General features: G+C 38.5%; 1 protein-coding gene across 3 annotated transcripts in view; it reads left to right on the forward strand.

Annotated features, from left to right (window-relative positions):
• The first annotated feature begins 262 nt into the window (after nucleotides 1-262).
• The window catches only part of LOC124616132 (protein sgm1-like), a 97,094-nt gene continuing 78,196 nt past the window's right edge, over nucleotides 263-19,160 (forward strand). The window contains exons 1-3 of one of the 3 annotated variants that reach the window (XM_047144403.1): nucleotides 263-550; nucleotides 814-1,036; nucleotides 17,698-17,829. In XM_047144403.1, coding sequence (XP_047000359.1) covers nucleotides 384-550; nucleotides 814-1,036; nucleotides 17,698-17,829 — 522 coding nt within the window. In that variant the 5' untranslated portion in view covers nucleotides 263-383. The remainder of the gene's footprint in view (nucleotides 551-813; nucleotides 1,037-17,697; nucleotides 17,830-19,160) is intronic. The other 2 variants (XM_047144405.1, XM_047144404.1) reach the window with 2 other exon arrangements.

A 19,160-nucleotide genomic window follows, 5' to 3' on the forward strand; every position in this document is an offset into this window, starting at 1 on the left:
CGGGAAGCACTTTTACCTGTGTACACGTGGATGGGTGATTAGAGCATCTGAATTGTAACTCAGCGGTTGACTGAGGAGCTTGAATGTGTGTAAACTTAAGACAGTTTCTATTTGCAGCATTTAAATGTGCATGAAGCAGACACACTTTACAAACAAATACATTTTTGCTCTCTGTTAGTCGATTTTAGGCATTAGTATGGAAAAAACGTATCGCTGAGTTTATAAACAGCAGATGACGCTACTGGTCATAATGGTGATAAGTTGGCGCAGGTAGTAAACGGCAACAGATACTCAGACCTTGTTACAAGTTATCTTTGGTACGTTGACATTTGTGTGCAGCCTTGGAATTTGTTGCTTGTCGCTGTGTTTACAGCGGGAGAGAAATGGGTATAGACAACATGAGAGGTGGATATGGAAGATGTCCACCCTTATTAGCGGGTGGTTTGTTTGTGATGTGTGTTATACTTGTTTTCAATTGGTGGTCGTTATCATCTCAAAATTATGAACTTTTGAAACAATTACAAGATCTAAGCGAGCAACTCAAAATCAGGTGAGTTGTCATAGTGCTGTACTGATAGTATGCTGCTTTATTCCGACTCTTTCTTTTCCATGTATTATTTTAATTCTGCTAACTGTTTGTAGCGTAGATGGTTTGTGATTAGAAACCACCCGCAAAAAGCGACTTTCTTGTTTTGTGATGTAGGTGTAGTTTCTTAAATCCCCTCGCTAATGTTAAGTCACCGATAGGTACATGAGGTGATAGCACAACAACGAAAAATTATTGCTGCATCTTGTTTTCTGATTCTCTTCCAGTTCAGACGAACAGGATTTGTGCATTCGACAGAAACAGGGTCTAGAAACCAGAAATAAACTTACTGAAGACGACTTGGCAAAATCGAGAGTACGCATTGAGCTGATTGAAAAGGAAAACGACGAACTGAAAAAGACTGTTGAGACCAAGGAAGAAGAACTAAGAACGTCACAGAAGGCCAAAGAAGAAGCTCAAGGAAATGCTGACCGTTGCAACACAGAGTTGGTATGTATTAAAAACCAACATAAAACCCATGGGTACCCGATCTGTTGTTGTGAATTTTAACTCTGGTAATTGCCTCAGGATTAGACATGTTAATGTTTCTGTAGTGTGTGGAGACTGGAAGGGTGTTGTTTGATATTTATGGAGATTGGAATGGTGTTGTTTGATATATATTTACTCAGTTTTTGAGGGTTAACGCTATCTCTCAAAAGAATAATGCTCAGGTTGCCCTGCAGTACAGTGACCCAAAGAAATCAAACGCATATATGAAAAATTATTTCAGGAGACTAGCACATAACATCTGAAACTAATAATAAAAACAGTTTCTATTTAAGTTGCGCGAAAAGCATAAGAATTATTTTGTGTGGCCTTAGTATCCTTATCAAGTGTCCAGACATAGGGATTTGTATTCTGGTATGAAGCCGCCATCTGACAAAACGAGATACACAGATTATCCATAAATAAAGAAAATGTACTTGTTAGTTACTCCATCAGTAATAATTATAATAATAATAATAATGAGCGTATGGCACTGATGGCCAAGAGACCCCTTGTGGGGCGGTTTGCCTGCTGCTCCTCAAGTTCTTTGACGCCACTACAGCGACTTGCGAGTGTATGAGGATGAAATGATGATGAAAGACACACATCACCCAGTCATCTCGAGGCAGAGAAAATCCCTGACCCTGCCGGGAATCGAACCCGGGACCCTGTGCGCAGGAAGCAAGAACGCTACTGCAAGACAACGAGCTGTGGACACTCCATCAATAAATTAGCTGAATAAATAAATTCATTGCCTGAAGATTCCTTTTAGGTGCATATCAAGTAGTTTGTTCATTGTAAATGGGCTTCTCTTTTAAAGATGACTGTTGTCATGTTGTTAATAGGCTTAAGTATTTTCACTCATTTTGCAAAGGATTGTCTGTTAAGGCCATAATGAAGGGGTGTTTTGACAGAGGGAATCACTGCAAAGTTAATCTGCATAATTTATTAACAACCCAATATCATTAATGCTAATATACTTAGAGTAATAATTATGGACATAATGTCTAGATTACTTTATCATCATATATATAAGAAGAAGAGCAGTTAAATTGAGGGGGAGTGGGGAAAGCCACTCTTCCTCTACTGTAATATAGGTCTTCGGTGCTTAATGTTCAATGATCTGTCTTCAAACCAGGCATTGATCATTATTTTGGAATAATATGCATGAAATTGTGCATCCACACCTAAAGTTGTAAGTTTTTATTTAGCTGATTATCTTCTGTTGGACAGGCTACTGCTCGTGGGTTCTATTCTCATTAGAATAACCATTAACTGATGAAAAGATTATGCTATTCAGGAGGCTTCAAATTTTTTTTTAATTAAATGAAGTTTCTGAACCTTGAAATAATTATATTCAGTAATATTTCACATGCTGAACTAGTGACACAAAGTGTGTCTGCCTTCAGCATTTCTACAGCAGCACATCTGCTCCATTTACAACTTCCCACCAGGTCTTTCTGTTTACAACAGTAGTCCTGCCTAGATTCTCCACAACAAAGAGGAACAGTGATGTAACATATAAATCAAAGTGTGTACACCCTTAACAGTAACAATCACTGGTACATCTTTAAAAATAAATCGAATTTACAGAATTTTAAGTAAAGAGCTGCAACACTAATTCAGGTTTACAAAATATGAATATTTTAATATGAAATAACTAGTTTCTGTGATCATATGTTTAGATACTTACATATATTTAACCAAAGATACGAATACCATCAGGTATCGTAGGATTCTCATTCTGTCAAGAGCTTGACTGGTTTAAACTCTTAACACTAATCAGCTGTTATTTGTATCTGCTACAAATACACAAATTATTTATTTAACTTTGCACAAAACCTTAGTAAAGCTAAAACCTATTTAATTTAATCGTTGTTATCAGGAGAAAGAAAACTGGTGTTCTACGGATCGGAGCGTGGAATGTAGAAAATTTAAAAAGGGAAATGGATAGGTTAAAGTTATAGTGGGAATTGGTGAAGTTTGGTGGCAGGAGGAACAAGACTTATGGTCAGTTCAATACAGGGTTATAAATAGAAAATCAAATAGGGGTAATGCAGGAGTAGATTTAATAATGAATAAAAAATAGGAGTGCGGGTGAGCTACTACAAACAGCGTAGTGAATGCATTATTGTGGCCAAGATAGACACGAAGCCCACACCTACCACAGTAGTACATGTTTATATGCCAACTAGCTCTGCAGATGATGAAGAAATTGATCAAATGTATGATGAGATAAAAGAAATTGGAAATACGGAAGCGTCCGATCCCGCCCGTCTGCTTTGACCCATGACGTCACAAACATGCCGGAAACGACCGTAAACCACGATTCCAATATGGCGCATATAAAGTCGGTACGCACACATTATGAGAACGAAAATACATCGAAAAACAAACACACACACTTTCCACAAAAAGCCTAATGACACTAATGGGACAAGCGCGGGAAATGGGGTGTTTTTGGGTGGGGGCAAACTAAATGTAAACAAATTTAGACACCCACCCCCATACAAACCACACAAAACGACGAAAAACATCATCACAAAACTCCACAAATACCACTGAACACAATATCATCTGGAACCGGACACTTCCCTTGACCTATGTAGGTCAACAGCAGCTCCCGATCCCATAAGTTAGGATCAAACACTTCCCTTGGCCTATATAGCTCAAAAACATCTCTCGATACCAATATCAACATACACAGCCACACATTGGGATCGAACACTTCCCTTGACCTGCTCACTGTTAATTTTTTCCGTCATATCCATTCGTGAACATAAACAACAACAGATTAATTTTACTAAAATTACCACACAATATACAGCGAGCAACACTAAATTAACCTTCACACAAAATCGTTAACTCACTGAAATGAATTACACTACAAACGCAGCCGACACTCGAACAATTCTGGATAATGAGCAAAAGCAAACTGAGCACATTACACCACACAAACGAAAACCCTGAACATACCACCAGAGAGCACAACAATCTACAACATGACGCCATCTACAAACATGCCACACTCACAAACCTAACTCCGCGCCGTCATGACATCACACACGACAACACCCTTACATCACGGGTCAAAGAAGACGCGTGCGATTGGATGCTTCAGGTAGTGAAGGGAGACGAAAATTTAATAGTCATGAGTGACTGGAATTCGACAGTAGGAAAAGGAAGAGAAGGAAATGTAGTAGGTGAATATGGATTGGGGCTAAGAAATGAGAGAGGAAGCTGCCTGGTAGAATTTAGCACAGAGCATAACTTAATCACAGTTAACACTTGGTTCAGGAATCATGAAAGAAGGTTGTATACATGGAAGAACCCTGGAGATACTAGAAGGTTTCAGATAGATTATATAATGGAAAGACAGAGATTTAGGAACCAGCTTTTAAATTGTAAGACATTTCCTGGGGCAGATGTGGACTCTGACCACAATCTATTGGTTACGATCTGTAGATTAAAACTGAAGAAACTGCAAAACGGTGGGAATTTAAGGAGATGGGACCTGGATAAACTGAAAGAACCAGAGGTTGTACAGAGTTTCAGGGAGAACATAAGGGAACAATTGACAGGAATGGGGGAAAGAAATACAGTAGAAGAAGAATGGGTAGCTTTGAGGGATGAAGTAGTGAAGGCAGCAGGGGATCAAGTAGGTAAAAAGACGAGGGCTAGTAGAAATCCTTGGGTAACAGAAGAGATACTGAATTTAATTGACGAAAGGAGAAAATACAAGAATGCAGTAAGTCAAGCAGGCAAAAAGGAATACAAACCTCTCAAAAATGAGATAGACAGGAAGTGCAAAATGGCTAAGCAGGGATGGCCAGAGGACAAATGTAAGGATGTAGAGGCTTTTCTCATGAGGGGTTAGATAGATCCTGCATACAGGAAAATTAGAGAGACCTTTGGAGATAAGAGAACCACTTGTATGAATATCAAGAGCTCAGATGGAAACCCACTTCTAAGCACAGAAGGGAAAGCAGAAAGGTGGAAGGAGTATATAGAGGATCTATACAGGGGTGATGTTCTTGAAGACAATATCATGGAAATGGAAGAGGATGTAGATGAAGATGAAATGGGAGATATGATACTGTGTGAAGAGTTTGACAGAGCATTGAAAGACCTGAGTCGAAACAAGGCCCCGGGAGTAGACAACATTCCATTAGAACTACTTACAGCCTTGGGAAAGCCAGTCCTGACAAAACTCTACCATCTGGTGAGCAAGATGTATGAGACAGCCGAAATTCCCTCAGACCTCTAGAAGAATATAATAATTCCAATCCCAAAGAGAGTAGGTGTTGACAGATGTGAAAATTACCGAACTATCAGTTTAATAAGTCACCGCTGCAAAATACTTACACGAATTCTTTACAGACGAATGGAAAAACTGGTAGAAGCCGACCTTGGTGAAGATCATTTTGGATTCTGCAGAAATGTTGGAACACGTGAGGCAATACTGACCCTACGACTTATCTTAGAAAATAGATTAAGGAAAGGCAAACCTACATTTCTAGCCTTTGTAGACTTAGAGAAAGCTTTTGACAATGTTGACTGGAATACTCTCTTTCAAATTCTAAAGGTGGCAGGGGTAAAAATAGAGGGAACGAAAGGCTATTTACAATTTGTACAGAAACCAGATGGCAGTCGAGGGACATGAAAGGGAAGCAGTGGTTGGGAAGGGAGTGAGACAGGGTTGTAGCCTCTCCCCGATGTTATTCAATCTGTATATTGAGCAAGCAGTAAAGGAAACAAAAGAAAAGTTCGGAGTAGGTATTAAAATCCATGGAGAAGAAATAAAAACTTTGAGGTTCATCTATGACATTGTAATTCTGTCAGAAACAGCGAAGGTCTTGGAAGAGCAGTTTAACGGAATGGACAGTGTTTTGAAAGGAGGGTATAAGATGAACATCAACAAAAGTGGTGCTACAGAAGAATGCTAAAGATTAGATGGGTAGATCACATAACTAATGAGGAGGTATTGAATAGAATTGGGGAGAAGAGGAGTTTGTGGCACAGCTTGACTAGAAGAAGGGATCAGCTGGTGGGACATGTTCTGAGGCATCAAGTGATCACCAATTTAGTACTGGAGGGCAGCGTGGAAGGTAAAAATCATAGAGGGAGACCAAGAGATGAATACACTAAGCAGATGCAGAAGGATGTAGGCAGCAGTAGGTACTGGAAGATGAAGAAGCTTGCACAGGATAGAGTAGCATGGAGAGCTGCATCAAACCAGTCTCAGGACTGAACACCACAACAACAACGTGGCTAATATTGGGGGTATTGCAAGTGTCTCTTGCCCCCACCTCTTCCCCAAAATCTCGGCTGTGGTGAGAATGATATCTGTAGTGTAGCCTGAGGTCTAGGTTAGATTGGAAGGTGATAATTTGGATAGGTTGGAGAAGACGACAAATGTAAATGCCAAATAAATTTTTTAGTAATGGATTTATCTGTAATGTAGCCCAGTGTTTTCATTCACACCATATTTAACTCACCTTTGTTATATAAACTAAAACTGCAATATAAATTCAGAAAACCTGGATGTCAGTATGGACAAGTCTCCAGCAAATTTTTTGATGGAGATTGTTTACGTATATTGTGCATGGAAGGGTACACTATGTAACTTTTATCCTGTTAATGTTAACTGAAGTTTACATCACAGTCCATATATTCAGGCAAATTGGAGGAGTGGCATGTAAAATACTCTTTTACTTTAGTTTTTAATGTTTGATGACTTCCAATTTGTTATCATATGTCTGTCGGCAATCTATTATTGAATTTTGTACCAGAGTACAAAGCTAAATTCTAAGCCCTAGATAAGGTTCCATACTTTATGTGGAAATTATTTTTGCTTCTGTTATTGTGGCTATGAATTGTAAATTCGCTCTTATTAACCACAAATAGCATTTTGGACGACTATATTGACACTTGACTGAGAGAATGCTAATATTCACATAGAGGCTTGTAGAGGATGTTCAGTTATCAAATATACATAATATTCTAATTGCCTACCTCTGAGAATATATTATTAGCTGCATTGCCCCATATGATAGTGGTGGGTGGCCTAGGGGACCACAGCCAGCTGTCTCAGAGGCTCTTCAGATTTGATAAGCAGGTTTGCTGAATGACCAAATGAATTTACAAATTTGTAACTCCCAAAATTTAATACTTTGTGTGTAGGACCCTCTTAAGTGAAGGGTGTGAAAGACTCATGACTACATTTTGAAAATTTTAGTCATGTTTGAAGTGCTGCACTATAGTGGATAATTGTAGCGTCATTGCATGCCAAGTGATCTAGTTTTGGAAAAAGCTCCAGCGTTACAATGACAGATTTTGCTGTAATTTCGTGTGCACATGCAGACAATGTTCACAATGAACATTGATGAAATTTTACTTTTGCCAGCTTAACACTTGCAGAGATATAGTCATTTGTTTGACCTCCGTAGTGCACTTGTCAGTTTTCAGCAACTTTGAGATGTAATGTCTCCGGTAATATTGTTGTACAAGATGCCCTAGTTTGGTAATCTTGTGCAACTTTTTGGGTGCTCTTATGTGAAATAGTAAAACAGATTTCCTGAGTAATTTGCATACAGATAATTTGAAGCAAAGTCAATTGACTTGGACTATGGGGTGCAAGAAATGAAGTATTGACTAAAAGATTGTGTAACTTTACCAAGTATTGAATTAGTGATTGTAAAGCTCCACCAATGTTCCTTGGGAGCATGTGCGATTGAATTAGTGGTTGTAGAACATATTAAGACTTCATATTTAATTTGAGTACCAGTGGAATAAGGGTCTATTTTCAGTGCCCCTCCACGTTGTTGAATAAGTGATTGTGAAATTTACCAATGTTCATTGGGAACACTTGTGATTATTCATATAAAATTTCATCAAACTCTGTGATCGTCACATGGAAAACTGTAGACAACTTGGCATGGAGTAATCCTTTACTAATGTTGTGAACATAGGAAGATAGTTGAATAGTTTACATTGTGCACATTTGTAAGTTGTATGTTATTTGACTCACATTTGTGTTCCCAAGTGCAGTCGACACTTCCACGAAATCTTGTCATGAGGAAATTTCTTCTAAGTTTAGATAGCTTGATCTCTTTATGTACTTGGCTTGCTTTTCCTTTTGGAACCTTATTGTTTAGTACCTTGTTTATAAAACCTAGAATAGCTTTTGAGATAGACAATGATAAACCACCTGAAAACAAATTTTCTCCTAAAATAAGTGATTTTTGAGCCCATTTATCTCAGAAGGAGCACCAGATCCATACTTGCTATAATAATATGTAGGCAATGCAATACTGATGATTTGAAAGACGACCTTCTTCTGTGCGAAATATCCATGAATGCATTTTTCCTGGGAGATGTAAAACCATCCAGTAACATTTATCGTGCAAATGACTGTTTGGTTACTCTGTAAAGATGGAAAAATTAGTTTTTACCTAACTTTGTCCTCTCGGGCACCAAATTAACACTGAAGTTCTAATTCTTTTGTTTTGCTGTCAGTTTGTTTGCAGAAACAAGGTTTTTTTATTTTATTTATTTTTTATTTTATTATTTTTTTATTTTTTATTTTATTTTATTTTTGGTGGGGGGGGGGGGGGGGGATATAGTTTGGAAAGATGAGTTCACCAAAACGTCATAGAGATGTTTGTGCTTTGTCAGGTGCTTAGTTATATTATATTTAATTATTCTATTTTCCAGTGTGTGATGTGCCATATTTTACATAAGAACTGAATATTCATGAAACATTAGGCATATTTGTAGGTATGCAGTACTGTTGATTTGAATGCCTTATGAATTTAGCAAATGAAGAATCTTTCACTCAGTGATCTTCTGGTAATTTGGATGATTGTAATGGGTAATTTGCAAATGTGTAATTCCAGCAAATGGTGGCTGAATGTTGAAGCTCTTAAACACCAGGAATGTTGTAGTTATTTTAGCCAGATGTTCAGTGATGAATGTACATTTTGTTTTCATCACATAGCCATTTTGTTAACTTAATATGAATCTACACCAACATCATGTGTGAACCATTTTTCACAGAAGAATCATCACAGCTGGAACAAATTTGAGACTGATTAATGAACCTCTGGCAAATCAGCTGAAGAATTTCAGCAAGTCTGTCTCAATTGGGCAAAAGTTGTGTTTAAACTGTCACATGGAGCTCCTGACAAACTCAAGTGAAACCACATGTTCCAGAGACCTTTCCAGTTCTCAAACATCCATGATGCAGATTTACAAATGAATGAAAATTTGTACCAGGGCCGGATTCGAACCCAGGCCTCTAGCTCACTAAGCAGATGCACTAACCAATACGCGTCTAAGCTCAGGGAATACCAAGTGGGCTGTGGCATGGATGGGAGTTTTGATTAAGGAGGGAGGTGTAATAGGGTACTACATGCAGTTGTGTAAAACCCCTGTCTTAGCGAGGCATAGTGATTAGTGCGTCTGTCTGTCAAGTGAGCAGGAGACCTGGGTTCAAATCCCAGCTGTGGTAAAAAATTTTGTCACTTTCGTCTGCATATGTACAACCTGACAAAGTGACTGCTATTACAGTGTCAGCTTCATCTGACGTGGATAGAAGTGTGTGTTAGGTTCAATAGTGGTTTGAGTTTCCTTGGGGCTTCCCCTCTTAAAGCTCTGGGGGTTAGGAAAGGGAGAATCATTGGGAGGGGGAGGGGGGGTTGTCCACCAGAATGTCCAATTATGCTTGCTGCTAGCATTATTGGCAAGGATTGGGTTTGATAGTTTGCACTACTGAATGCAAGATTTGCATCCTGCACCAGTGTGAAAATTGCTGTGGAAGATGTGGACTTCAATCACACCTTACAGATCTGTACAAGGATACTGATCCTGAAGAAGCTGGGAGCACAAACAGTTGAGAAAACAGATTGTGCCTCACTTGAAACTAAGTAATTGTTGATAGTTGATTTTTTTTTTTTTTTTCCACAGGGAGGCATCAAAACTCTCTGACCTGACCATTCAACACTTTTTCAAAAATCCACACACAGTATCTGAAAACTGTGAAGCAATTTGTGAATTATTTGCAGTGCTTGATTTTGCAGAGAATTATTCCTTTGTGATTATGCTGTCCAAGGTTTTCATGGGGGAAAACTATCAAGCTGATGTGCATCCCATTGTTGTGTGTATCATCAAAAATATGCAAATACAAAGAAAAAGTTTTTGCATAATTAGTGACAGCCTGACATGATACCGTTACAGTTCACGTCTTTTTGACAAAACTTGCGGGTTTACTGCCAACAAAAAGTGACAAATCTGCAGAAAATCATACTTCAGCAGAGGGTATGCAGCTCAGTACAAAAATTTCAAGAAATTCACCAATCTGTGCTACTACCTGAAAGATTCTGATCTAAATTCCAAGTGGAACTACACTGATGGATAAACATCAGAACACCAAAAAGGAGTTGTGCGACATAAACGAGAGTTAGTGTATGTGTTTCTACATCTGAAAGATAGTGTGTTTTCAAGTTTTGTACCAGGTGCTAGTAGCACCTATATGAGGATCCAAAACAGGTTTGCTTTAAATACACCCTGTAAAGGTTGTAAGCATTACTTATCTTTGAGTTAGGATGTCGGGAGTTGATGGTAGTCAAGAAAGCTTTTAAACTGACAAAGATACCATTATCAACACCTCACTGAATTTGAACAAGGTGGTGTAATAGGGGTTTAAGAAGCCGTATATTCCTTCTGCTATACTGCAGAAAGACTTGGCACAAATATATGCACTGTACGTGGTTGCTAGCAGCGGTGATCATGAGACTGCACTAGAATGAAATTTTTCGCTCTACAGCGGAGTGTGCGCTGATATGAAACTTCCTGGCAGATTAAAACTGTGTGCCGGACCGAGACTCGAACTCGGGACCTTTGCCTTTCGTGGCAAGTGCTCCACCAACTGAGCTACCCAAGCACGACTCACGACCTGTCCTCACAGCTTTAACTCCGCCAGTACCTCGTCTCCTACCTTCCAGACTTCACAGAAGCTCTCTTGCGAACCTTGCAGAACTAGCAAGAGAGCTTCTGTAAAGTTTGGAAGGTAGGAGACGAGGTACTGGCAGAAGTAAAGCTGTGAGGACGGGTCGTGAGTTGTGCTTGGGTAGCTCAGTTGGTGGAGCACTTGCCCGCGAAAGGCAAAGGTCCCGAGTTTGAGTCTCGGTCCGGCAAACAGCTTTAATCTGCCAGGAAGTTTCATGAGACTGTATTGTCACAAGAAGACTGGCCTCAGGATGACCGTGGGGCACTACTAAGAGGGAAGACCATTTGTGTTCGTTGTGTGGCTTTGGTACATCATACTGTGTCTGCAACAGAAATTTGAGCAGCAGTTGGCACCATAGTGAGACAACAAACTCTTATAAATTGGATACTTCGAGTATAGCTCCAACCCAGACACATTGTAGCGTGCATTCCAGTGACCCCAAACCACCACCATTAGTGATTTCAATGGTCTTAACTGAGTATTCATTGGAAGGCAGGATGGAGGTCTGTTATGTTTTCTGATGAAAGCTGGTTCTGCCTCAGTGCCAGTGATGGCTGAGTGTTGGTTAGGAGATCAGTTGAGGGTCTGCAACCAACTGTCTGCATGCTAGACACACTGGACCTACACCTGGAGCTATGGTTGGGGGTGTGAATTTGTATAACATCAGGAGTGCATTTGTGGTTATACCATGTGCCCTGTCTGCAAATTTGTATGTCGGTTCGATGATTTGACCTCTCTGCTACCATTCGTGAACAGCATTCCAGGGGTTGTTTTATGACAGGATAACACTTGCCCACATACCGCTGTTGTAACCCAACATGCTCTACAGAGTGTTGACTTGTTGTCTTGGCCTTCTTGATCACCAGGTGTGTCTCCAGTTGAGAGCATGTGGGACAGCATCAAATGGCAACTGTTGCGTCATCCACAAACAGGCAGGACACTCCGTCCCACAAACTGGCATCCGGCACATATATGACACAATGCGTGCGAACTTGCATGCTTGCATTCAACATTCTGCTTGATACAGCTGTTATTAACCGATTTGCATCCAGAATTATTAAGTTTGGTTCTTCTACTTAAAAAGAGTTGTAGGTTATTGTTTTGTAACAGGTTTACACAAGAAACATAATTTCAGTTTAATTTTCACATATACAGTCATGAACGTTGATGGCAACTAAAGTTGCCAATGGGCACTTAAGGTAACAAATGAAACAGATTTCCAGATTTATTACAATCTTTATTGCTCGATCAGTTTTTATTGCACATTCTTACTTCATTTAAAAATAAAGATACTTAAACAGTCAAAACAGCTTTGAATCATTAGAAAAATTCTCTCCTGAATCTTAGCTTAGAGGTATTTCTATATTTATGAAATCCTTCAAAATAATCTATACGAAGTGGTACTGGCATTTTACTCATTTGTCTGGCATCTATGATACTTAGATTGTTGTTTGATGATGAGAGGATCTTTCTGTCCTGCCTTATATCATCTAATGAAGGAAATCATGATGATGGACTGGGTTTTGCTCTTGGGATTCCATGGATTTTCAAAATTTGAAAAACATTTTTGAAACTGAAGATACGCCATATCATTTCCCAACCTCTAATATAACAACAATCTCTACGCAATATACATCAATAGTCCATGCAAACAGAGATCACCATCGTTTTTTAATCCTTATTTTTGTCCTGTATAGAGCTGTGAATTGATCATTCAGATCAAAATGTAGCCATCAGGATTTACCAAAACCCATTAAGTTGAAACCAAATCTAATTGGCTTGCCTTTGATAAACTGCTTAGCCCTGTGCCTCCCATAATATGGTAAAATACAAGAATTGCATTGTCAAAGGCAAATTGACTGAAATTGTCACTGAGAAAGTTGAACGGTGGCCTTACTTAATAAAACCAATCTTCATTTATGTTTTTGTTGTCATTCAAGTGTATGTATTGCAAGATTTCTTAAAATCTGTTTCACGTCATAGATTTCGAAACTAAAGGTACTTTGCAGTAAGGTTCCTCCTCCCAGTACATTCTTTTATTTGGCAGTTTATGATAACCTGAGAGAACCAGTATTCCCAGGACAGTGCATTACTCTTCATAGGAAACATTCAGGTTTTGATTAAGTTTCTGTGCAGCATATAAATTTGTTTGAAAAACAATAAAATTTATTAATTCCTCAGAGAAAAACTTTTTAAAAGAATCCAATAGGGATATTGTATCTGAAAGAAAATCTACTGCTTCTTCTTGTCTTTAGCATTCTCCCCCCACTGCAATACTTTTACTTTGCCTCCCATTCTTCTTTCATTTCATATTTATAACCTTTGATGTGGTTTGAGTTTCTGTGCAAACCTTAGTTACTACCTCTTTTAGCCCTTGGCTTTCTCCACTCACTGCAAAATTCTGACTTGACTTGCACTTCCTATTTCCTTCAGTATTTCCAGCAGGAAGTGTATTTTGAATGTCTGTGGGGTTCTCAATTTCTTTTTCTTGTTCACTTCTGTCACTCGCTGCAAAATTTTGCCTTTACATGCTCTTCTTCTTTCCCTTTGTATTTACATGTTCATTTTGCTCCAACTGAAGTTTTGCCTGTGCTCTTAATATACATGCAGGGAGATGACACACTTTTTCTTGAACTTCGTCATCTGGTAAATTGGAATCTTCATCAGTATCACCCCTTGTGCTTCATAAGGAGGGATGATACCAAGTGATTGTATTGTTCTGTTTTGATATGCTTCAATAAAATTTATTATTTCATTCACAGTCCATAAATTATTGTCACACCTGAAAGGCAACACAAGTGCCCAGTCGCAACTAAAAATGCCAGACTTATTTTCCACAACATAAATCATGCTAAAAACAAATTTACATATTCCAGAGTAATCCTGTGTATAATTTAGACTATTTATTGCAAGACAGCAAAGAAAATTTGCTTCAAATACTCATATATTGTCCTGTACTTAAATTTTTCGCTGAAGCAGTTTTTAACATTCATACACACCAAGAGATTTAACATTCATAAGCAACAACAGTGAATTGAATACTGGTACTCAAAATTTTAAACAACAAAGAAAAGCGTCCATAACTGCTTCCAATAGTTAAATTGTGTACAACATTATTAATGTTACATAGACAAATATACCAAAATTTTATTACTCTAGTCTATATTAATTATTTTTTGGTGTTGCAATTTTTTTCATCAGTATATTTGGCAACAAGTCATGGAAAATTTGCATGTGATGGTGTTGGAGGCACAGTGAAACGATTGGCTGCATGTGTTAGTGTACAGCAAGCACCCAAAGGAAGGAAAATCAGATCCTTACTGCATAAGACTTACACAAATTCTGTAAACAAGACTTGGATAAAACTAAATTCATTTTTCTTGAGAAGGTCCAAACTGAATCAGTCAGGGATTCTCAGGAAGAAAGGGTTTCTTTTGTCTCAAGATTTTCTGGAACAAGAGAAAATCGCCAGATTATTCCAATTGATTTAAAAATAATTAAAGTGAAAAGGGTGCAGGTTACTTCTTTTCACTTGTTCCAGAAATATCAGAACCAACTGATGAAGCCTTAGAGTTTATGGTTTCAACATTGCAACCAGGAAACTTTGTTGCGTGCATGTATGGCAAAACCTGATGGGTTGGTAATGTTTGTGAAATTTTATTTGAAGAGAATGATACGTTTATAAGTTTCATGTATTCTTGTAACCTCACAAGACTGCCCCGTGGCCAGTCTGAAAAGATGCATGCTAGATCCCTGAGCACCACATTATCGCAGATCTGTTGGTGCCATCTACAATAACATTGGGTCTACAATACAATTTCACAGACCCAGCTGTTACTAAAGTTGATGAAAAATTTAACTCATTAGAGCAGTAATGAATATCACTGTCAGCTTGCGAACCATCAAGATATATAAACATGAGGCTGTGGAAACTCTGCTAACTCACCCAGAAACTTTCAGACCTGTTTAAGAAACACGTACAAGACTTGGGGACCTTTATTAATCAATCCACCAGTAGGCTTCGGAATGTGGAAAAGATGTACTCCACCCATGGCTGGACATGCCTGGTCCCTTGGTAAGGCAGATATCAGGTGTTTACTAACTGTCGGTGACAAAAACCACCATGAACCTAAGTGAGCTTTTAATTGTGTTGTGGGTGACAGCTACTTTAAAAAATCTATTGTTTTGATGCTACAAACTAATTATTTGCATAAGAAACTTTGCTGGATAAATTTAAAGCTTCAAGGAAAAGGTGTGCAGCAAAATAGATATTTTGTAGACAAAAAGATACCCCTTTGAAACAGTAGTTAAAGCAAGTATGGATCTGAGATACAAGGGTTCATAAGTCATTTACTTTGGCAGCAGATATGTTTTTGGACAACAGCACATCTATGTTGAAAACTATGAACCCAAAAATGATGACTCACAGGCTCCATAAAGAAGCTGCTAATTGATAATGTCACAAAAGATGTTTATAAACCAACTTCAGAAAGTCATAAAGTTACCTCAACTCAAGAGAAATTCTGTCACGACAAAATTTATTGGTAAGTTTTAATGGCAGTCGGAGTAAAAATAGAAAGCCAAATATCATAAAACATACAGAATGTGCACGATGTAAACTGTTAAGGTATCTTGCCAAGTTTTATGGTTTTATTCAATTATCCATTGAATATCACCACTTCAGACATGGCTAAAATTTTCAAAAAGTCACCATGATATTTGTTCACCATTCACTAATGTGGCTGTTATACACAAAGTATTAAAATTTTGTAACTGGGAATTTGTAAATTTGCCTTTGGTCATTTAGCAAATGTACACAACAAATTTGAAGAAACACTGAGATGGTCGAACAGGGTTATATCCAAATCTAGACCACGTTACATGGAATCACGTTTATGCCTGGGATGTTACTGAGTGTATGTTAGCAAACCTGTCCTCAGGTCAGTGCAGTGATAAAAACTTAGCACACAGAACTGATATTTGTTTGTGGGGACAGACATATCTGTACCAAACACAGCCATGAGAATATTGCAAAAGGCTGACAACTGGTTCACAACAAACAGTTTAACACAGTCTTACAAAGACTCATATTACGAAATTCCAAATAAATGAAAATGACTTGCAGATATTAGAAATAAATGGACACACACTAACTGAAACTCAGTGTGTCAAATTGGCATCCAGAAGAATAAAAACCAAGGCTGCAACATCATTTCAATAATTTAACTGAAAAGATCTGTTCTCCACACTAAATTTTTATCACTGCACTGACTTGTGGACAGGTGTGGATGAATTTGTTGACTGTTTAGCAAATGACGCTACAAAGAGGAAAACGGTTGACATTTGTTTACTTTGATCCCAGCTGCAGGTGGCACTGTACCTTTTGCTTCAGGAGGGTTGGAACAGGAAATGGGTTCTCTTGGTAAACAGAGAGACACAAAAAACTGTCCTTGGCTGTTTAGTGGTCTTATCCCTGAATTTCCCCAGGGGGATTGCAACTTTGTCACTTCGCTCTGCATACAGAAACACTGTTATTGCCTGTGGTGTCAGCTGGAGCTGCCAAAGCAGTGGATCTGGTTTCACATATTATTATTTTATGATGACAGGAATCTGTAGGTAAGGTACAGAAGATGGGCCCCCCACATGAGGGTAGGTCCAGAGGGTTTGCAGCTGCTTTCAGATTGTTGATTTGCGATTTTCACTTAAAACTGTCTTTGAGGTTCTAAAGATTGCATACAGGTCCTTCACCCTCCCACCCAATCCTCCAGTGATGAGGGGGGCTGGGAGGGTGTGACTCCACATATGTATCAGCTGTGAGGTCCATCATCCAATAGTAACCCCCTCTTTCTTTGTTCTTGTGTTCCAACATAATGTTCCTCTACTTTAACAGTCAACCCTTTCCACCATTGTGAAACCACTAAATGTGAATTAGCAGTGGTCCTTCTTTCCTTGAGAAACTTTTTTGGCATGAATATCTTAGTATAACTGGACTATAATGGGGCATTTGAACAACAGTAACCCATACATTCGTCCTCTCTAATGACCTCGTCTTTAACAGCATCTTAAACCCTAATCTTCCTTCTTTTTTTCTTTCTTTTATTTGTTCAACCCAAGTTACCTGCCACCTTTTGCTTTAGTAGCTCCTCCACCTCCTGGCTTTGGACAGTTCACTGATGACCTAGAATAGTAGTATTGGTTGTCATGTGAGAACGAAATTCTTACTGGATGCATAGGAGTATTTGCTTCTGGATGGTCTTATCACCCTGTTTAATACTGCTGTAGGTTCTTTGAAATGGTGGCTTTTTTGGTTCCAAACTGTTGATGACAGTTACCCAAAAGAATTATACACAAATTTGTCTGGTATTTACCAATGCGTTTTACTTAAATTGTATCCTTTAGCTTGTGTATCATCCTACTGCATATCGACCTGCTGTTGTCTGTTCACTGAAAAGTGTGATCTTTCATAAATTTCCTTTCGTTAGAGAGATATTTTTAGTGCATTATATCAGTTAATGTTTACATGTTCAAAATAAAATAGTTTGTATTGAGTGAGGTAGCATGCAGCATAACAAATACTTTTTTGCTCTGAATAGCCTCTGCACTTATTCTTTTCCAGGATTCTCTTAAAAAATTGGATATTTCTAAAGATGGCACAATGGCTTCCTTACGTCTTGATAAAAATCGTGTGACAAAAGAACTAGAAACTTTACAGCAACAAGTAAAAAAGCTGCGTACTCAGCTAGATAATGTGAGTATGTCAGTGTCTTTTCATGTACATTTCTTGCATATTTACATGAATTTATTGTGTAATACAGTGACAACTGAACATTAACTTCCAGCTACCATTGTTGAATATGGAGGAGAAATAGTGAATGTAGGTAATTATATAAAACTATAATTTGTAATACTGAAATTCTGAGTCAGAGCTGTACATTAAGGGATTATGGAATAGACTGAGTGGGCTTGATTTAATAGCGCCGCCCCCCCCCCCCCACCCTTCCACACATTTTATTTGGAGTTCCCAATTACTCTACTACTGCACTACCTCTCATCATGGCCGAGGATGGGGCTAACAGGGTTTCATGTCATTGGGATTTAATCACTAGCAAGGTTCAGATTCATTGATAATTTCATCATCTGGACCCTTGATAAAAATAATCTCTGCTCATTCCTCTGAAACCTTGGCAACAACACCCAAAACTATTTCCCTTGGGCATTCTCAACTTGACAACATTTTTTTCTTGTAGGATGGTCCCCACCTGGGATGATTCCATGCAACTTCCATTCATTTCAAATGCACTGAGCACCAATAGCACCACCATTTTGATAGCAGTCTCTTGTCAATTGGCAGAACGCCCATTCATTTCTGGTTTGACACCCATGAACAACACACCTGTACTGGTAAAAGCAGAGTTATCCAAACATTTTAGCAACCTTCCCAGAGCTTTTTCAGATCGGCAGTATCCATCCCAACTAGCTGAGAAATATAATGATATTTCCCACACCATTTGTATGAGTTGCACAAAAAACTGTTACCACAGTCCAGCACTTGTCTTTGTCATCCAATAGCACCAGATAAAGCATGCTTACACCAGCAAACAGGCAGAGCTAGTGTAATTTTCTTATCTGTTGCATGTGCTTGTCTTTCTCCGTTTTTACTTGAAGCAATTGAATAATCAGGCAAATTGTGCAATTAATAGTATAGGGCGGGGATGGGCATTTTTTTCAGATTGGGGGCCACATTGTGGAAGTGGAGGTTAGCGGAAGGCCATACCTTTCAAAATGATGACATTCTTTTGTTAACTTTGCTTATCAGAAAAGGTATAAATTGTATGAAAAAATGAATATATATTGAAACGTCCCCTTTGGACAATTATACAGGACTGTGCTTAACGTGAGACACAATATTTTTAGCGCAACGCAATCTGACTTTCAAAAATCCCTGCGAAAGAATGGCCCTGACTAACATTAACCTATACCTTTCACAAATCACTTACCTCACCAAAAATCTTCGTTACTCGAACTACTGCAGTACAGCGAGCGCCACTACTGCCAGTTAAATAAAAGATTCAAACTACT

This window comes from Schistocerca americana, chromosome 5, assembly GCF_021461395.2.
Source record: "Schistocerca americana isolate TAMUIC-IGC-003095 chromosome 5, iqSchAmer2.1, whole genome shotgun sequence".
Taxonomy (NCBI): Eukaryota; Metazoa; Arthropoda; class Insecta; order Orthoptera; family Acrididae; genus Schistocerca; species Schistocerca americana.